This window comes from Phocoena sinus, chromosome 9, assembly GCF_008692025.1.
Source record: "Phocoena sinus isolate mPhoSin1 chromosome 9, mPhoSin1.pri, whole genome shotgun sequence".
Taxonomy (NCBI): Eukaryota; Metazoa; Chordata; class Mammalia; order Artiodactyla; family Phocoenidae; genus Phocoena; species Phocoena sinus.
The window spans coordinates 12316003-12338064 of NC_045771.1; the positions used below are offsets into that span (position 1 = coordinate 12316003).

The 22062-nt window shown below is 41.1% G+C and overlaps 1 protein-coding gene across 2 annotated transcripts in view; it reads right to left on the reverse strand.

The window, feature by feature from the left end:
- MGAM (maltase-glucoamylase) overlaps positions 1 to 22062 on the reverse strand; it is a 104149-nt gene that overhangs the window by 7278 nt on the left and 74809 nt on the right. The window contains exons 31-43 of one of the 2 annotated variants that reach the window (XM_032642646.1): positions 21340 to 21465; positions 19838 to 19966; positions 19479 to 19589; positions 19118 to 19180; positions 14461 to 14595; positions 13909 to 13996; positions 12944 to 13082; positions 11956 to 12089; positions 11803 to 11837; positions 11593 to 11709; positions 8400 to 8548; positions 7714 to 7798; positions 6743 to 6799 (exon numbers count right to left, since the gene is read on the reverse strand). In XM_032642646.1, the coding sequence (XP_032498537.1) occupies positions 6743 to 6799; positions 7714 to 7798; positions 8400 to 8548; positions 11593 to 11709; positions 11803 to 11837; positions 11956 to 12089; positions 12944 to 13082; positions 13909 to 13996; positions 14461 to 14595; positions 19118 to 19180; positions 19479 to 19589; positions 19838 to 19966; positions 21340 to 21465 (1368 nt within the window). The remainder of the gene's footprint in view (positions 1 to 6742; positions 6800 to 7713; positions 7799 to 8399; positions 8549 to 11592; positions 11710 to 11802; positions 11838 to 11955; positions 12090 to 12943; positions 13083 to 13908; positions 13997 to 14460; positions 14596 to 19117; positions 19181 to 19478; positions 19590 to 19837; positions 19967 to 21339; positions 21466 to 22062) is intronic. The other variant, XM_032642647.1, reaches the window with a different exon arrangement.

Genomic DNA, 22062 nt, shown 5'->3' on the forward strand with positions numbered 1-22062 from the left:
CTCCATTGATTGTCCTACCTTCAAGTGAAAATTGATACATGTGAAACCGTCAGTTATATTTCTACCAAATTCTTGATTTCTCTCAATTTTTTTTTTTTTCATTCTACTATACATTGTGGCTAAATATGATACGCTACCTTCTCATGATTTCCCTTCCAGGACCTAATGAGTCACAGGCTTGTTTCCTTTAAATAGTTTCTGACCAGGCTAGCCTAAAAAATTCCTGTTAAAATATCGATAAAGACATGACTATAAGATCAAATCTAAAAGCAGCATTATTAAAATAAGAAATGACAACCCAGTGTGACTTTGTAAAGGGGCATTTTCATCAGCTGCGTAGTCGCTGAATATGACTGAGAAGCACTGTTTTAAAACTCCGATATATATTCTACGCTGTAAACAAATAAACAAAATGGCCACGAGTGAAGTACATCAAAACTTTAATTCACACACACCGTCTGCTCTTAATCTGCACTAAAACAGGTAATCAGTAAGCCAAGTCAGAGTAATTCCATGCCTCTCCCGCTCCCAAACAGTCTACAAGCTATAGTGGTAGCTCTCAAGACAAGTAGGACTTTCTCATTTTTCCCTCTCCTGCTTTCTATCTCTTTCCCTTTCTGTTCTGCTTTCTGGGTAGTTTCCTAGATTGCACCTTACAATTTCTTTTTAGGGGCTTCCCTGGTGGCGCAGTGGTTGAGAGTCCACCTGCCGATGCAGGGGCCCCGGTCCGGGAGGATCCCACATGCCGCTGAGCGGCTGGGCCCGTGAGCCGTGGCCGCTGGGCCTGCGCGTCCGGAGCCCGTTTTCCGCGACGGGAGAGGCCACAACAGTGAGGGGCTCGCGTACCAGAAAATAAATAAATAAATAAATAAAAATAAACATTTTAAAAAACGAATATTCAAAGCTGACAATGACTTAGGGAAATGAACACTCTTATCAAGTGCTGATGGGAATGTAAGTTGTTTCTGAAATTTTGCCAGCTTTTATTAAGGATTCTTGTGGTAAGCATCTTCTCTGGCTAGAAATTCAGAAAACCACTGGGTGATGGGTGGGAGTGGAGCACGTGAAAGACATGCTCTCTTGAACAGACAAGATGGAAATTTAGGTTTAACAATGTTCTGTTGAATGGAAGAGGTGAAAATTTAGGTACTGTAGAAACAGGAATTATATGAACTATACATAAATTCCTACCTCACTTAAAGCATATAATAACCTGTGTGACAACAAAGAAACCCAGTTCAGAAACAGGATCTGATTGAATCATCTGCTCCAAGTGGAGAGCCTAAGTTTCCATTCTATTTACCAGGTGCAAATTTTTCCATGCTTTTGCTAACATCTGAAATACATCCTTCCTCTTCATCTTTTAAAGTATTGAGTATATTTTACTGACATTTCTGTAAACTGTCAGTGGGACTGGGTGCTGATAAAACCTTTTGGAAAGCAATCTGCCAACATCTGTCAAAATGTCAAATACTTTACCCCAGCAAATTCACTGACCAAAACTTACACCAAGATATATGTTCCGTGATATTTCCTACAGAATTGCACCATTACTTATAAAAAGAAAACAAGAAAACAAATTAAAATCCTAACTGAGGTGCTTTGCTAAATGATTCCATACAATGGAACATAACACAGCTCCTAAAAAGAATGGGGAAGAGCTTCAAGTGCTGACATACAAAGATCTTCAAGATATGTTATTAGGTGAATTAATCAAGGGGTCTAATAGTATGCACAGTAAGATATTATTTGTGTAAATAAAAAAAGAATACACATATGCTAATCTATGCACAAATTTTTATCAGCAAAGATATATAACAGGTTGTTAATGGGGGTTAGCTTTAGAAGGGGGACCAAGGATTGGGAGACAGGGAGAATGGTGAATTTTACTTTCCGTTTTCCCTTTTCCAATATTTGAATTTTTACCAGTGGAGGGATTTTTACTTTGCTAATTTTTTGGCACCCCATCTGTCTTTCAGGGTACCTTTCCAGTCCATATTCCTCTGATATCTTCCATCCTTTAACCAGTATACTTGCATTTCTTCTTCCTCTAAATTTCTACACTATATTTTAATATTCCACAGTGTTCCTTATATCGAAGGTTTTTTTTTTTTTTTTGCTGGTTCACGGGCCTCTCACTGTTGTGGCCTCTCCCGTTGCGGAGCACAGGCTCTGGACGCGTAGGCTCAGCGGCCATGGCTCATGGGCCCAGCCGCTCTGCAGCATGTGGGATCTTCCCAGACCGGGGCACAAACCCGTGTCCCTTGCATCGGCAGGTGGACTCTCAACCACTGTGCCACCAGGGAAGCCCTTGAATGATTTTTTAATTTTTATTTTATATTGGAGTATAATTAATTAACAATGTTTTGTTAGTTTCAGGTATACAGCAAAGAGATTCAGTTATACAAATACATGTATCTATTCCTTTTCCAAATTCTTTTCCCATTTAGGTTATTACAGAGTATTAAGCAGAGTTCCCTGTGTTATACAGTAGGTTCCTTAACTTGTTCCTTTTCACATGACCAGATGGTGAAATAGGTTTCATACACTTTGTGTATCCTCTAGAATAGGGATTAACAAATTTCACCTTTAAAGGGTCAGATAGGATATATTTTACACTTTGTGGGCCAGATAGCCTCTGATGAAACTACTCAAAACTACTTGATTCTAATTAAACATCAAAATTTTATGTTTTTCTAAATGGCTTGTTCCATCAACATTTGGCTTCCTATGTTTTGTTTTGTCTCAAAAAGAAACAAAAAAAGTTGAAAGACTCAATCAAAGCTATTTTCTATTTAAAGGGAACACTCTTGCACTGTTGGTGGGAATATAAATTGACACAGCCACTATGGAGAACAGTATGGAAGTTCTTTAAAAGACTAAAAATAGGGGCTTCTCTGGTGGCGCAGTGGTTGAGAGTCCGCCTGCCGATGCAGGGGACACGGGTTCGTGACCCGGTCTGGGAAGATCCCACGTGCCGCGGAGCGGCTGGGCCCATGAGCCATGGCCGCTGAGCCTGTGCGTCCGGAGCCTGTGCTCCGCAATGGGAGAGGCCACAACAGTGAGAGGTCCGCGTACCTAAAACAAACAAACAAACAAAAACTAAAAATAGAACTACCATACGACCCAGCAATCCCACTACTGGGCATGTACCCTGTGGAAACCATAATTCAAAAAGAGTCATGTACCACAATGTTCACTGCAGCTCTATTTACAATAGCCAGGACATGGAACCAACCTAAGTGTCCATCAACAGATGAATGGATAAAGATGTGGCACATATATACAATGGAATATTACTCAGCCATAAAAGGAAATGAAATTGAGTTATTTGTAGTTAGGTGGATGGACCCAGAGTCTGTCATACAGAGTGAAGTAAGTCAGAAAGAGAAAAACAAATACTGTATGCTAACACATATATATGGAATCTAAAAAACAAACAAACAAAAATGGTCATGAAGAACCTAGGGGCAAGATGGGAATAAAGACACAGACCTACTAGGGAATGGACTTGAGGATATGTGGAGGGGGAAGGGTAAGCTGGGACAAAGTGAGAGAGTGGCATGGACATATATACACTACCAAATGTAAAATAGACAGCTAGTGGGAAGCAGCCACATAGCACAGGGAGATCAGCTCAGTGCTTTGTGACCACCTAGAGGGGCGGGATAGGGAGGGTGGGATGGAGGGAGACACAAGTGATATGGGGATATATGTATATGTATAACTGATTCACTTTGTTATAAAACAGAAACTAACATACCATTGTAAAGCAATTATACTCCAGTAAAGATGTTTAAAAAAAAGCTATTTTCTATTTAAAAGCCATGTATAAAACCAGCAATTCCAGGAAACTTTTCTCTTCTTTGATAGCCCTCACACTCCACTTTCTTTTATATGGTATATATAATTATGTACATATGTATTAGTGTTTATAACATGCAAATATTAGCTCCAGATTAGATGGTGAACTCCATAGGGAAACTTTTCCAGTATATACCACACCCAGAGCTCAGTAAGGTGGTTTGCACCTGGGCAAGGTTGGGACTAGAGTGAGATGTGTCAGGTGCCTAGGATGCACCATTTCAGAAGGCACTTACTGTCAGCGTCCTGCAAACACAGGGGCCGCCTTAAAAAGGAGTGCCTCCTTAAACCGTGTGCCCTAGGCACATTACTTGCTTCACCCTGGCCCTGGCCCCGCACCCAGGAGCCTCAGTGTACTCAGAGTGACTGCCTGTTAGTGACTAAGCCAGTCAACATGCAAACTCAGGACAAAGGCTTCACTCACTTAAAGGAAGGTGGCTGCTCCCTCCCAGAAAGCCCTCGCTGGGAAGCACAGAGCAGTCTTAACCTGCCGACCAGGGGACAGATCCAGCTCAGGAAAAAAGGGCGTGTCAGGGAGGACTCAGGGCTCCATAAGACAGAGAAGAGAAGGAACAAAATTTCCATTGTCCTTGCAGGGTTTTCACCCAGTCCCACTACAAATGGCTTGGCTGAAAGGGCCCAGAGCACGCTCTGCCTCTTGTCCTCCTGCTGTTATCCTTTTGCTGTATTTCTAGTTTGCTGCTTTGCTCTGCTCAGAAAAGTCAGGAGAGGAGGACACTACCTACGATTCTTCCTCAAGAATCAAACTCTGGACTTCCCTGGTGCTCCAGTGGTTAAGAATCCACCTGCCGGGCTTCCCAAGTGGCGCAGTGGTTGAGAGTCTACCTGCCAGTGCAGGGGACGTGGGTTTGTGCCCTGGTCCGGGAAGATCCCACATGCCGCGGAGCGGCTGGGCCTGTGAGCTATGGCCGCTGAGCCTGCGCGTCCGGAGCCTGTGCTCCGCAACGGGAGAGGCCACAACAGTGGGAGGCCCGCGTACAAAAAAAAAAAAAAAAAAAACGAATCCACCTGCCAATGCAGAGGACACAGTTTCAGTCCCACATGCCGTGGAGCAACTAAACCTGTGAGCCACAACTACTGAGCCTGCGTGCCACAACTACTGAAGCCCATGTGCCTAGAGCCCATGCTCCACAACAAGAGAAGCCACCACATTACGAAGCCCACACACCGCAACGAAGAGTAGCCCCCGCTCGCTGCAACTAGAGAAAGCCTGTGCGCAGCAATGAAGACCCAATGCAGCCAAAAATGAATTAAATTAATAAACTTATTAAAAACAAATCAAACTCTGACTTGTCTGTGTCCCTGCAAAAGAACACTGCTTGTACCAATTTACATTCCCACCAACAGTGTAGGAGGGTTCCCTTTTCTCCACATCCTCTCCAGCATTTATTGTTTGTAGATTTTTTGATGATGGCCATTCTGACTGGTGTGAGGTGATACCTCATTGTAGTTTTGATTTGCATTTCTCTAGTAATTGGTACAGCCACTATGGAAAACAGTATGGGGGTTTCTTAAAAAACTAAAAATAGAACTACCATATGACCAGGAATCCCACTCCTAGGCATACACAAAAGAAAACCATAATTCGGAAGGATACATGAACCCCAATGTTCACTGCAGCACTATTCACAATAGCCAGGACACAGAAGCAACCTAAATGTCCATCAACGGAGGAATGGATAAAGAAGATGTGGTACATATATACAGTGGAATGTTACTCCATCATAAAAAAGAACAAAATAATGCCATTTGCAGCAACATGGATGGACCTAGAGATTGTTGTACTGAGTGAAGTCAGACAGAGAAAGACAAATATATGATATCGCTTATATGTGGAGTCTAGAAAAAGGCTACTAATTAACTGATCTACAAAACAGAAATAGAGTTACTGATGTAGAAAATAAACTTTTGGTTATCGGGGGTAAGGGAGGGGAGCGATAAATTGGAAGATTGGAATTGACATAATTACACTACTATATATACAATAGAAAACTAATAAGGACCTACTGTATAGCACAGGGAACTCTACTCAATACTCTGTAATGGCCTATATGGGAAAAGAATCTAAAAAAGAGTGGATATATGTATATGTATAACTGACTCACTTTGCCGTACACCTGAAACTAACACAACATTATAAATCAACTGTACTCCAATAAAAATTAAAAAAAAAAAAAAAAGAAAGAACACTGCTTGAAGCTTCTATGAAAGACTGTTTCCCAACTTAGTCTCTGGGGTTCAGACTAGCCCAGAAAAGTCGTATGACAGAGAAGGCTGTGTTCCTTCCCCATTCTAAATGCATTTGCATTACACCAGCTCACAAAAGTCAGGCCTTATACCTCTGTGTACATTTTACATACTGCCTAGGGCCTTGCTTACCTTAGGAAAGTACATTTAACAACTCCTCTTTGGGCATCTATGCTATAAAAGAAGGTATTATGTAAAAAGACAGAGGGGAAAAGGCTCCTAATACTTACGAACTTCCAGTCTAGCAGGGAGAATATAAACAAAAAACATAGCTTCCAGCACAACTTCAAGCATTTACCAGTGTCCACCATTTACACCACTGTGAATAGTGGTGGTATGAGGAAAGATAAAAACTAACACATAAAGAACACCCACAGAAAGCCAGGCACTACAGGAGATGCTTTCACACATTTCAGAACAATTCTGTGAGGAAGCGGTCTTTCCCCATGTGGAGGTGAGAAAAATGAGGCTACAAGGTTAAAAGTGACATGTCCAAGACACACAACAAGTGGGTTACGGAGCCAGAATTTGACCTGAGGTCTGTCAGATTCTAAAGCCTGTGCATGCTGTCATTTCCCCAGGTTGTATAGAAACAATCAGAAAAACTTACCGTGTAGTAATCATACCAGCGGGCTCTAGGGAAATATGCAGTGACATTTCTTGCATTCTAAAATTAAACAACAAAAAAAAAAACAAGGCATGAGCAGTAGGCTCAGCTCTCTAGGGCAGAGTAACCATTTGCAGAGTAAAGGGGTCAAAACAATGTAATGGCCTTGGACCCACAGGCCTCTTCTCTCTAGAGGTCACCAGTGTTGGGGAAGGCTCCCTTCTTGGATCCCTTCTCAAACTGGGGAGATCTGCCTAACCAAAAATGGTGGCTTCTGTAAAACCCTGTGGGATCCGGGACTTAAGGGGGGAAAAAAAAATCATCATTTACTTATAGACTTATCCCATACCCTCTCTAAAGAGACAAACTGAGGCTGGGTCTAGAGCAGAAAAAAAAATTGTAGGTTTACGGCACCAATACTTCAGAAATTATGATTAGTGCAGTAAGTTTTGGAGAAGATCCGGTTAACTGTTATTTTAATCAGAAGCCTAATCATTGATGAATGAAGTAAAGAAATGGCTGCCTGAGGACCCCTTTTGGAGGAAGGGAAGAGCTAGCCAGCAACAAAAGTATACACATTGCTTTGTATACAAAAGTATACACAAACAATCCTTCTGAAAAGTTTTGTTTTAATGGTGATAGAGGATAGCAAGGATTTCCTTATAGTACTGTCTCCACCTGACTCATACTCCTTCTTTCAATTAAAGAAGAAATGATTATATCTTCAAATGTATCAAAGGGTTTTTTCCTTCTTGATTATCCAATGAATCAGAATTCGTTATACTGATTTTAAAGATGAGGGAGCTGAGGACCAGAACACCTAAGTAATGAACTTCAGCTCAGAGGGAGAGGAAGAGACAGAGGTAGAATAAGAAACCACATCTCAGGACCCCATCAGATGAGGCCTCTTCTCTTCGACTAGTCACCGGCCTCATAGCTGGGATCCTCTATTCATCAGAGGCCTCCATACTCACAGGCTCCAGGACAGGGCTGACCAGGAAGGCTGGGCCCAGAAGGAACTGACTGTCTATATCCCAGGTCACCTGGTCTGACACAAACCTGGAGAGGGAAACCAAGGTACCACAGTTAGGACCCCTACAGGACTCCAGATGGAGGCCTTGAAGAAACTCCTCAAGTTCAGACCCAAGTTGGAAATCCAGCCGCATCCTATGCCATCCTTTATTCTTTCCCTAGGTCAACCTTAATTAGATACATGCTCACTTTCTACATGTCATGTTCTTCAAACCCCAGAAATGGTTGGATTTAGACACGTTCTCACCTATCAATGTCTCCACACGTTTCTTAACCACAGCACATTTTAACACAAGAATGGTCTCCATTCCTCAGATATCCCCCTGGATTCGTGACCTGAGCTACTATAAAGGATACGTAGGTCTTTACAGGCCCAAATTAGAAAGAAATTATTCTGTGTTGTACTGTATATCATTCTGAAATTTTTCAAAAAAAATCAGTAGTCTTTTACCAAAGATCTAAGGTGTGACTGACACCATGCTAAAAGGAGTAATAACATACAGTCTGTGCCTAGAGAGCTTTTGGCAAAGGCAGTCATGCCTTTAATTTGGAAAAATTGTTTTCTTCAACTGCCACCATACAGAATAAAATTATCGCTTAGTCTTTGGTATCCTCGCTATACACTCACTCATGGAGAAGAGGCCGCACGACAGTGCTGCCCTCCGTGTTGGCCCTGTGCATCAGGGTGTACAGATATGGCAACAGGGTGTATCTGGTCTGCAGAACACTTCTGGAGATAGTCACAAAGGTAGAATCCCAGGACACAGGGTCTTGCCTCTAAGGAGAAAAAAAAGTGTTCAGGGCTCAACTTAGGGGACCTGGGGGACATAAGGAGATAACTGAACATTTATTCCAAATGAAGATCAAACAAAGCTAAACCAACGATGACTATAGATGAGACTCAAAGAATATTTTTAATAGACCAAAAGAGGTCACTGAAGCTTTCCCAGGACAGCTGAAAAAATTCCCCATAAGAAATGGGGGGTGGGGTATATATTTGGTACAATGCCCAAACTGAAAGAATACTGATTCATTGAAACATGAGGATTTTTTCATGTACTTGTTGGCTATTTGTATATCTTCTTTGGAAAAATGTCTATTCAGTTCCTCTGCCCATTTTTAAATCAGATTTTTTTTTTTTTGCTATTGAGTTGCATGAGTGCCTTATATATTTTAGATATTAACCCTTTATCAGATACATAGTTTGCAAGTATTTTCTCCCAATCTGTGGGTTGTCTTTTCATTTTGTTGATTCCATGCAGAAGCTTTTTAGTGTGATGTAGTCCCACTTTTAAAATTTTGCTTCTGTTCTTTGTGCTTTTGGTGTCATATCAAAAAAAAAAAAATTGCCAAGAACAATGTCATGTAGATTTTCCCCTATGTTTTCTTCTAGGAGTTTTATGGTTTCAGGTCTTAATCCATTTTGAGTTAATTTTTTGTGAGTGTGGTAAGATTTGAGTTATTTTTGTGAGTGTGCCTGTGATTATCTAGTTTTACCAACATCATGCATTAAAGAGACTATGTTTTCTCCACAGAGTATTTTTGGCTCTCTTGTCAAATATTAGTTGACAGTACATGCAAAGGCTTATTTCTGGGCTCTGATTCTGTTCCATTGGTCTATTAGTCTATTTTTTATGCCAATATCATACTGTTTTGATTACTAGACCATGTAGTTTTGATTATTATAGCTTTGTAATATAGTTTGAAATCAGGAGGCCTGATGCCTCTAGCTTTGTTCCTTCTCAGGACTGCTTTAGTTGTCTGTGGTCTTTTGTAATTCCATACAACTTTTAGGATTTTTTTTCTATTTCCGTGAAAAATCACATTAGAATTTTGATTGGAATTACATTGACTTCATAGATGGTTTTAGTATGAACAGTTTAACAATGTTAATTCTTCTGTTCCATGAACACAAAATATTTTTCCACTTGTCTCTTTCATCAATGTCTTACAGTTTTCAGTGTACAGATCTTCCACCTTCTTGGTTAAGTTTACTGCTAAGTACTTTATTGTGTTCTGATGCTATTGTGAATGGGATTGTTTTCTTTATTCCTTTTACAGGTATTTCACTGTTAGTGTATAGAAAGGCAATTGATTTCTGTATGTTGATTTTATATTGTGCAACTTCACTGAATTCATTGATTAGTTTCTAATAGTTTTTTGGTGACATCTTTAGGATTTTCTGTATATAAGTTCATATAAACTGTAAACAGAGACCATTTTACTTCTTCCCTTCTGATTTGAATGCTTTTTTTTTTCTCATCTGATGGCTCTGACTAGGACTTCCAGTACTAATGTTGAATAGGAGGAGAGTGGGAACCCTTGTCTTTGTCCTGATCTTAAGAGAAAAAGCTTTCAACTTTTCACTGTTGAGTATAATATTAGCTGTGAGCTTGTCATATATGGCCTTTATTATGTTGAGGTACATTCCTTCTATACTCAATTTGTTGAGAGTTTTTAATCATGAAAGGATGTTGTATTTGTCAAGTCTTTTTTTTTCCTGCACCTATTAAGATGATCATATGACTTTTATCTTTTATTCTATTAATGTGGTATATCACATGATTTGCATATATTGAACCATCCTTGCATCCCACAGTTAAACCCCACTTGATCATGATGCATCATTCTTTCAGTGTGCTGTCAAATTCATTGTACTAATATTCTGTTAAAACGTTTTAGAACTATATTCATCAGGGATATTGGCCTGTTTTTCTTTTCTTGTAGTATATTGGCCTCTTTTTCTTTTCTTGTAGTGTCCTTATCTGCTTATGTATCAGGGTAATGCTGTTCTTGTAAAATTAGTTTGGCAGTGTTCCCAAACCTTTAGTTTTTTGGAGGTGAGAAGTATTGGCATTAATTCTTTTAAAAATGTTTTACAGACTTCACCAGGGAAACCATCTGGTCCTGGGCTCTTCTTTGTTGGGAGATTTTTGATTACTGATCTCCTTACTCATTACTGGTCTGTTCAGATTTTCTAGCTCTTCATAATTCAGTCTTGGTAGGTTCATGTTTCTAGAAATTTATCCATTTCAACCAGGTTGTCCCATTTGTCAGTATATAATTGTTCATAGTAGTCTCTTATGATCTTTTATATTTCTGTGGTATCAGTTATAATGTCTCCTTTTTCATTTACAATTTTATTTATATTTGAGCTTCCTCTGTTTTTGTCTTAAGAAATCTAGCTAAAGGGTTGTCAATTTTGTTTATCTTTTCAAAGAATCAGCTCTTAGTTTCACTGATCTATTTTCTGGTCTCTATTTTATTTATTTCTGCTCTGATCTTTGTTATTTCCATTCTTCTGCTAACTTTGGGCTTAGTTTGTTCTTCTTTTGCTACCTCCTTGAGGTGTAAAGTCAGGTTGCTTATTTGATATCTTTCCTTTTTCTATAAACTTCCCTCTTAGGACTTGGAATGGTAGTTATCAGGGGCTGGGAGGTGAGAGAAATGGGGAGATGTTGGTCAAAGAGTAAAAACTTCTTGTTATAAATTAAATATTTCTGGCGATATAATGTACAGCATGGTGTCCACAGTTAACAATACTGTATTATACACTTGAAAGTTGCTAAGAGCATAGATATTAAATGTTCTCACAACAAAAAAGAAATGGTATTTATGTGACATGATGGAGGTGTTACCTGACCCTACTGTGATAATCATTTCACAATATATAAGTATATCAAATTTAAAAAAAGAAACATGAGGGTATAACGGTTTTGAAGATGTCCTTGGGGAATATAGATTACATTACTTGTAGTTCAAAAAGGGAGTCTGTGTTCCTGGTGACACAGAACTTTTGAGCTCTGAGCTCAATGTCCTACCCTGGCCCCAATGCTGTTGTGGTTCCTCGAGAAGGGGTAAAAGGCCCCCAGCTGCATCCAGCGAGCACACATTTCATATTCAGCATCTTGAAAGAATCCACAAATGTCTGCTCCTGTCTGAAACAGGGTAGAATAAAATGAGCCCGTTAATGATTTCTGAAAGATATCACCATCTGCTTGGTGATTAGGAGTAATCCAAAGGACGCTTACAAAGGATATGCCGAAGAGGCTAAACTCCATCATGCCTGCAACGAGAACCACAGCTCTGTCAGACAAGGCACTCATGACCTGCCTCCTCTTCCCTCCTTGGAGAAGCCTTGATCGAAGACCCCAACTCCTCTCCTCTCCCAGCAGCCCACACACCAATGATAGATTTCCTCAGCTGGTCCCACGCGGCCGTGTTGTCACCCAGCCAGTGTCCTCCCCAGCGGCCAGAAGAAGGAAAAGTGGAGCGAGTGATGACGATCCCTCGCTGTCCCGTCACCTCCTGTACAGCTCTGCTCAGAGGGGAACAAGGGGGTGATTTAGGGCACAGCAGGTGAGGAAAGGCCACAAACCTTCTCCTCCCAGAGCTCCTGAGCCTAGGGCATGGTGACAAAATATCTCCTGTGTCACAGAAGGGAATATGGAAATCTAAGCCATGAGGTTCCTCACTGACTGACTCCATATGATGGAGATAATATTAAAAGTTGTGTCTTTACATTGTGCTTTATAGTGTTTCATATAAAAAAAACTTCACAATGTAATAAACTCACCAGATCACCTAAAAATAATAGGTAATCACTAAATTTTGCTATTTATTTACTCAATACTTAGTTTTATATATTTGGGAAAGAAGAAGATGAATTCCTTTATAAGGCTTTCCTTAGGACATTTGTTATTAAGCATGGAATGAGCACACAAAATGGGACAGTGATAATTAAGTAGAACACCAGTTGGCTACCCAACAAGAGTGACAAAAATAAATTCTAACAGAGATGAGTCACTTTTGAAAAAAAGGAAAGAGGTATCCAGTCCTCTGTGTTCCCGTACAATAAGTAAAGTTATTATAGCATCATCCACGCTGCGTGGTGTCTTATGTCTTATGTCTCCACGTGTATTTCCTCCACTAGGACTATTAGTCTCTTACTTAAATAAGGACCACGCCTTATTTACATCTGTCCTGCTAACTAGGATCACAGGGTCTGGCTCCATGCTCATGAGTATTTAATAAATGAGAATTGCGACAGAGTTATAATTAAAGACTTCTTAACTCTTGGAAGAGGGAATGAAAGGACGAGCAGTGTAGCTTCATCAGTCCCTGGCCATCCCTGCAGGCTGGCCCGACTGGAGAAGGCAGTTGATGACTCACTCGTACGTGGGTCTGGTCTGGGCCCACCCGTACAGGCTGTGCACGTCGTAGTGCCGCACCGGGGAGCCGTCAGGCAGGAGCTGCTGGCTCTCCATGCACAGGGTCTTGCTGCTCAGGCCCCTGTCCCTGGACTCCAAATCTGAGGAGAAAGATCTAGTGATGTGAAATCCACCCCTGCCTGATCCTGTTTATCCTTGACCTCTCCTCATGGGATTGGACTCTGGATCATAAGACTAACTTGACCCCTGCATGGGTCCCTCTCCTCCCCAGGGGCATGGAAACATGCACGGCTCTGAGCTACAATGGCACTCGCAGGTGTTTTCAACATCCAGGGCCCCGGAGGGTTCCCCAGGAGAAAGCAGGGGCATGGGGAAGAACGCAGTTGTCAAACACTTACTGAGTGACAGGCTCCAACCTAGGCTTTTAACATGTATGTTATTTTATGTAATTCTTATCATAGTTCTATGGAGAAGATATCATTATCTTCCTTTAACAGTTTAAAAAACTGAGATTAGAAAATAGCAAGTAATCTGCTAAAGGTCACACAACTCATAGAGAGTATAATTTCCGGAACCAAGATATGAACACAAGTACAACGCCAAAGTCATTGACTCCATGATAAGGTGAGGCCATTACTTTCCACCCACTGGTGACACAATAAATTCCTGTGGAGGGATTAACATGAGCCTGAAGAAGTAAGACACCTAGCTGTGGGATCCTTTGGAGACATCACCACAGTTAACTGTTTTTTGAAAAAAATTTGAGAAACTTACCCAAAGGGGCCAATAACTTGCCCACACCCAACTGGGTAAAGTTCTTGGAGTGTCTTTGTCTTTGGTCCCCCCAAAACCAGAGTGTCAGTCAGGATGTCCCTGAACATCAGGATAAATGTCTGGCTGCTGGACTCTTGCAGCTCATTCCCTGCAGCCATGGTGCTGCCAGTAGAGGAGGCCAAGGGTCCTTACATGGCATGTAGGGAGGGTGGTTCAGACAGGCATCCTTGCAGCCTGGAGGGACTGCCCCACTCACGAAGCTTGCCGGTTCATTCATATCCTAGAAATGTCCAACATAGGAATACTTTACTTTTAAAAAGAATTATATACTGTTAACTCAGAGACAAGGAAGCAGAGAATAATTGTTCACCGTCCAGTAATTCCACAGATACCAGCCCAGGGAGATTCATCAAATCCAGCTTGAAAAAGATCAATTAAGCCCTACAGAATGACTGGCTGGTGGATTTGAAAAAAAATTCTCACTCAGGGTGTGAGGAAGGCTCAGTTCCAAGGAATTCCTGGTAATCAGCTTGGAATTCTACAGCAAGAACTTCAGACAAGGTACAAGGTATGAGGAGTATCAGAATGGTCCACTCCAGATTGGAGGAACTGCAGTCTGATATGTCCAAAGTCTTTCTTGGATGATTATTACCCCTTCTGATTATCAGTAATACATATGCTTAGGCACACAGAGATAGAAACACACCTATCCCCATGTACACAGACACAAACACACACACTTACAATCCATATGCCATCAAACTTCAAGCTCTTCTCTGGATCCCGTGGATTGGTGTACATTTCTCTCAACTCCCTTTTCCACCATGTGATGGTTGAATTACGGAAAAAGTCTGGGAAGGCCACATAAGCTCGGTATTGCTGTAAAAAGTAAATACAATTTATTTGTCCCAAACAAATATATTAGACAGAAAACAGGCATTTCCTAAAAGCTTAACTCATGCAAAGCCTATACTGTGTGGTGATAGTTAATCCAAAGTTATGGGCTTAAGTAATGTTCTTAGCTTATTTGAAATACAATGAGCTCAAAGAACACAAATGAGCACAAATGAGACACCTTCTTACCATTTGGAAAGCATCCACGGACTGTTTTCCTCTTTGTATCAACATGAATGGTAGCCATCAACACCCTGAACTCACTTTTTCCATCGTTAGACACCCACCCCTCAACTTCTGTCCTGCGATTTCCTAAGCACTCCTCAAAGACAAAGCATGAGCCAGGGAGACTGCAGCTTGAAAGGGGCAGACAGCAGATGCATTGTCAACAGGCTGTAAAGAAACATCCAGCTGATCCTCTCCTATCTCATTCCCAGTAGGAAAAAAGGGTGAGAGGTAAGACTGCACTTTATTACATAAGACTATCTAACTAATATGTATCTGGGTTTTCTATGGTTTCAGAATCACTTGAAAAGTGCAGTTGTGTGTCAACTAAATTGGGAGGACTCAAAGAGGAAGTTTCAACTCCCCTTTCTCTTATCTTCTTCAAATAATAAAAAACTGTCTTTATTTTAACCTGGAAAATGGACCCAAGGTATAACTCCTGAACTATAGCCCCTTTGAGAGCAAGGCCCTTGTTGACCTTTGTATTCCCCAACCATGCTTAGCTTAGTAGCTGACATAAGATAAATGTTTAGAGCATAATTGTAAATTCACACCACTTAGCAATAGCAAATATTCTTAAATTTCTATATAGCTATGATGCTTGTTATGGAGCTTTATGGTCGTTTGTATGTCTCAGTAAATTGGTTCCTCTGTGTTCATCAGTGCATTTCAAGAGTTAAAAAGTTAAATAATGCTGGTGGCAAAAGTGTGGGTGGGGAGGAAAAAACAGAAAAGGACTTGGTCTAGGGAACCTCCAGTACCTAAACATGATAGGCAAAAGGCAAGTGGAATCCAAATGTCTAGAAAAAAGGCCAAAAAGAACACAAAGAACAAACCAGAAATGGATTAGTGTACAGGGATCCAGCTCACAGAGAACTTTTGAGGTAGTGAGCCACACCACTGAGCATCTAGTGAAAGGGAGGCATGCCAAGGTTGCCTTTTTGTTAGAAAATGGAGGTAGAAACATGGACCCAACAAAATAGAACCTTTCACCAGAAACAGAGAGCTCCAGCTCAGGCAGGGTTAGAAACATGGAGTAGAGGAGGGAAGTGGAGAATTGGAATAAACAGAGTCAATACCAGCTGTGTCCAAGTGATAACTGAATCCCAAATGAGATACAAGTGAGAAACTTGACTATGATCTATTAACCCCACTAAAGGTGCTCTGACCCTTACCCATGAAATTAAAAATGTTCTGCTGTTCTCCAAGGTACTGGCTCTGCCTCACTCCTGTCTGTATTCCACCTTTGCCTCATTGCTTCTGTCCTCACTTTCCCTAGTCCTCAATTCATGATGTACCCACTTGCATGTCTGGTCCCAGGATTACTTACCACAATCCATTGTGTGCTACCAAGATGCAATTCCTAGGCTCCATGCCAGGCTTACTGTATTAAACATCTAAGCTTCAGATCCAGTGGCCTCAGGCCCACTCATCTCATCAAGTGGGTCTTATTAATATAAATAGTTAAAATCATTCTATCTATTGAGAATATCTTATGTGCTACCTAACAAACATTGAGACCCCCTAATGAAGTAGTTCTCATCAGGGGCACAATTGGCATTTAGGGCAGGAAAATTCTTGGTGGAAAATCCCCTGTAATTGGGCATCCCTGGTCACTGCCTACAAAATGTCACTTGGTGCTCCCCTTGCAATAATCAAAACTGTCCCACAGATTTCCAAATGCCCTCAAGGTGGCAGTATTGCCTCTAATGGCCGATGTACTGTAGGGCTCACGCAGTGGTAGCCAACTTCTTGACTGCTGAAGTGGCCCTCTCCCCAGCATACTGATTTAAAAGTCATGGTACTGCCATAAAAACAGACACATAGACCAGTGGAACAGAACAGAAAGCCCAGAAATAAACCCACACATCTGCAGTCAATTAATCTTTGACAAGGGTGTCAAGAACACAAATGGGGAAAGGACAAGTTTTCTGTTAACAGTGTTAGAAAAACGTGGATATGTAGAAAACAAACGTATGGACACCAAGCGGGGAAAGCGGTGGGGTGGGGCGGGGGGGATGAATCTAAGAAAAAAGAAAAACATGGATATCCACATGCAAAAGAATGAAACTGGACTCCTATCTTACAGTGCTCACAAAAATTAATTCAAAATGAATTAAAGACTTAAATGGAAAACCTGAAACCATAAAACTCCTAGAAGAAAACACAGGAAAAAGCTCCTTGACATTGGTCTTGGCAATGATTTTTTTGGATTTGACACCAAAAGCACAAGCAACAAAAGCAAAAATAAACCAGTGGGATTACATCAAACTAGAAAGCTTCTCCACAGTTAAGGAAACAATCAACAAAATGAAAAGGCAACTTACAGAATGGGAGAAAATATTTGTAAATCAAATACCTGATGAGTTAATATCGGAAGTATATAAGGAGCTTATATAACTCAATAGCAAAAAAAACAGAAAACAGAAAAACAACCCACAAATATATTGACTTAAAAATGGACAAAGGACCTGAACAGACATATTTCCAATGAAGGCATACAAATGGCCAACAGGTACATGAAAAGGTTCTCAGCAACACTAATCATCAAGGAAATGCAAATCAAAACCGCAATCATAATCTGTTAGGACAGCTTTTATGAAAAAGATGAGAGATAACAAGTGTTGGCAAGGATGTGCAGAAAAGGGAACCCTGCGCACTGCTGGGGAGAATATAAATTTCCATAAGATGTTACGGAAAAACCAGAACAAACTTTTTGGCCAACTCAACAGTATGGCATTCCCTCAAAAAATTAAAAATAGAACTACTGTATGATCCAGCAATTCTACTTCTGGGTATATATCCTGAAGGATATATCCTGAAGGAAGCAAAATCAGCATCTTGAAGAGATATCTGTACTCCCATGTTCACTGCAGTATTTATTCACAATAGCCACGATGTTGAAGTAACCTAAGTGTCTGTCCACAGATGAATGGATAAAGAATGTGTGGTGTCTATACATACAATGGAATATTATTCAGCTATGAGAAAGAAGGAAAACCTGCCATTTGCAACAAAATGGATAAACCTAGAAGGCATTATTCTGAGTGAAATAAGCCAGACAGAGAAAGACAAATTCTGTATGATCTCACTTATATGTGGAATCTGAAAGAAAAAAAAAAGTTGAACTCATAGAAACAGAGAGTAGAGTGGTGATTACCAGGTGTCAGGGGGTGGGGGAAATGAGGAGATGCTGGTCAAAGGTGGCAAGCCTTCATTTATAAGATGAATACATTTCTGAGCCTAATGTACAACATGGTGATTGTCGTTAATAATACTGTATCGTATACTTAAAAGTTGCTAAGAGAGTAGATCTTAAACATTCTCACCACACAGTACACAAATGGCAACTACGTGAAATGATGGACGCGTTACTTAACCTGATTCTCATAATCATTTCATGATATATATGTATATCAAATTATCACATTGTACACTTTACATATATACAATTTTATTTGTTAATTAAACGCCATTAAGCTGGCGGAAAATACTAAAAACTAAATAAATAAAGTCAAGGAGCCCATGACCCTGAACTTCTCTGGTGGATTCCTATGTCCACGTGGGCTGCCTGGACCATGAAACTTCAAGTGATCTTCTGTGAGAAGCAACAGAGATTACAGCAAGCTAGGTTCTCTTCCTTGGATCCTCATCTGAGATCCATTACAAGTAAGAACCTGTTTCCAGGAGACTGCAAGTTTTAACAGATGGCTGGAAACTGGGAGATAAGATCAAAGTTGGGAAACCCAAGGAAAGATGGGGGGATTTGTAAGAGAGAAGATGGAAAAGCCTGTCCATGAAAAAAAAGAGGTATAGAGAAAATTACCCAATCACTAAAGACAGGGGTGGGAGACTGTTTAAAAGGGATACGCAAGGCAAAAACAACTGCAAATACAACAATAATGAAAACAACAATAAATACACTAATTCAGGCAAAAGGCATTGTTTCTTCGAGGTATCATTCAGCAGAAATTTCATGGATGTTTGCAATCTGACAGCCTTGGATTGGAAATCACCACTCTGTCACCTAAAAGCATGGACAGAAGTAATTCAAACTCTCTGAGTCTTAGTTATGCAAAGTATAATAATATCTACCTCCCAAGTGGGGTAAAATATTGCATGTAAAGTGACTGGCACACAGACAGACACACAGGACATGTTCCCTACGTAAGTTTCCTCATCTCGCGCCCATGCCCATGCCATGGGGATGTCCAGTATCCTAAGTATGGCTGCACCTTCCTGGCAACGCTGATTTCATCCAACATCCATACAGGCCCTTTACCTCCACTTGACTTTCCCAGTCTAGAGAACTGTTGATAACAATATCGGGAAAATCAGGCCAGACCTGTGAAGAGAAAAATGTTTAAAAGCAATGCACTAGATAATCTCTCTCATATAGCATTTCCTAAGAAGCTATAAACCATGTCCTACAGGTGATAATTTGATTTTCTTGTAGGGTTGATCTAAAGAAAAGTGGATCTCACAATGCACAAACATTCCTTTAAAATTCCTTAACAGTGGTGACAAATACTGATGGAGAAAATGACAACTTCTGACCTCAGAGTCCAAACAGAAAAGAAAAGAAAAAAAAGTACAAACACACTAACAGTGTGGGGATTAGTGGATCACTACTCAGAACATACCTTTCCCCAAACAATGCTTCCATCATTCGGATCTTTGATGAAGACATCGTCCTCCACACCCCGCGTGAAAGGGGGATAGGGCTTTGTCTCGTTGCCAGAAATGGCTGGGTCCTGAAATCAAAGCACAGGTCAGGTGAGAAAACCAAAGCCAGCGTAGAAAAATGGAGAACTCTTCAAAAGCGGAGGCATCAGCTTCCACCTGAGCTGTAGAGCTTCTGTGAATCCAGGGAAATACACTTTTCTTACTGAACCTCAACTTCTCTACTCATAGCATGGAAGAAAACACAAGTATAAAGCTTTCTGCACCAAATCCCATTCACTCTTCCAAACAGACTCCGCCCATTCACACAGGGACTCACCAGAATGAGGATGACCCGCATCCCATTGGCCTTCATTCGAGTAATCAGAGCTGGAAGCCCCTCAAACTCGGGGCTGAGGGTGAAGTCCAGCTGCCGCTCCATGTAGTCGATGTCCGCATACTGCACGTCCTGGAGGAGGACAAAGGAAACTTGCAAAAGCCCAGGTTCCACGTGAGAACAACGTTCCACTAACCAATGGTGAATTTCAGTCGGCATCTTTTTGATTCTTTCAAATCCCACCTCTGTTATTTGTTAGGTATTAGGTTCTGGAAAATTCACCTAATTTTCAAATTTTGAGTCGTAAAATAGAAAAAATCTAAATTTGCAAAAAATAGGATGATAATGCTGAACTGGCAAGGCTGTGAGATAAATGAAAGCAGCAGATGGAAGTGCCTTGTGAAGGGCCAATACAAGGAGCGATTGTGGCCACAACCCCATCCCCAGAGGCTGCCCCTGGTATCAGTGGCTCAGAAAAAATAACATAATGTAAACTACCCGGTACTAATACAACATGGATAGTACGCCCATTAAAACAAAACAAACAAAAGCAACTGTAACTGCTTTGGAATCACTAATCCTGGGGGTTATCAGACACAGCTTTCTTATTAAGAATAAAATATTGCACGCTATACTTTCCGTTAGTAGGAACAATCATAAACAATAGAAAAATCAATAGAATAAAATTAAGTATGTAAATGGTTTATGGGACCAATTCTCTGATTAGTGGACCCCTCTCATCTTCAAGTGAAGGTGGAGTTTGTTTCCATAATTATTTCCTCTGGAAACCAGTCCCAAGATCCCTACATTCAACCAGGCATTAGCTCAAAGCTAATGGGAACACTGGGCTGCAGTGGCAGCAAAGCGTTGGAACTGAGGTTGTAGCTACACACACAGTGGTCTGACTGAATTTGGGTCAATTTCTTTTCTTTTTTTTTTTTTTCCGGTACGCAGGCCTCTCACTGTTGTGGCCTCTCCCGTTGCGGAGCACAGGCTCCGGACGCACAGGCTCAGCAGCCATGGCTCACGGGCCCAGCTGCTCCGTGGCACGTGGGATCTTCCCGGACCGGGGCACGAACCCGCGTCCCCTGCATCGGCAGGCGGGCTCTCAACCACTGCGCCACCAGGGAAACTCGGTCAATTTCTTTTAATTAAGCAAAACTACTCTCTGGGCAACATTTTTACAGTAGCAAGAATGTTTTTGACTAGATGTTGTGAAGTCATGTGAAAGAAACGGAAGCATGATCTAGCAGAAAGAGCCCTCGGGCTCACCCAATGCCCTCCTCCTTTGGCAAATCACTGTGACTCTTCAAGTTGGGGACAATGACACCCCCCCCTCCCCTTATATTACTACTGGGTAGGGGTGAGGCTGAGTGTGATACTGTATGAGAAAGTACTTTGTAATTTTATAGAACCTGATAAAAATCAGACAAACTAATCCAGATACAGAGACAAGGGTTGGCCATGCGGTCCCAGAGCCAGTACCCCACAGACTGACAACGTACATAGGGGATCTGGGCAGCCACCATCTCATCATACAAGCTACCAATCTCAGCGTCGTTCTTGTATCCATAGCGACACAGCTGAAACCCCAAGGACCAATAAGGAACCATCACTGGCCGACCAATCAACTAGAAAATAAACAGAAAATTTAGTCCTTAAGAAGAAGAATCTGGGTTAAAGTTGTACACAAAGTAATAAGAATATTTTTCCAGTGTCCCCAGTTAGATAATCAACAAATTCAAATCCAGAGAGAAACTAAGAGGATGCAGAGCCACTGAGATAACTTGGGAGGAAGCTTCCTGCCAGACTTGACCTCTCTCCCCAGCAGTTTTGGAAAACCTGATTTTGCTCTGATTCCTAGTGGCAGACCAGCTTACTGGTTAAGAACACGAAATTCAGAAGCAACATACCAAAATGTCTGGGTGACCCTATGGGATCCAGTCTCTGCTGGCTATGTGACTCTGGGCAAAAGTGGAATAGCCTCTTCTATATCTGTTTCTTCACTTGTAAATTGAGGATAATAATATATTTGTTTCATAGTGTTTTTGTGAAGACTGAATGAGTTAACGTATGTGAAGTGCTCTGACATGCAACAAGTAATATATCAGTGACGTATAGTAAGTTTTATGTCTGTGTTTGTTGCTGCTGCCAAAGCAACTGTTGGGACCACTATGACCACAACCCTCATCACCACAATCACCACTCTCACTGCCACCACCATCATC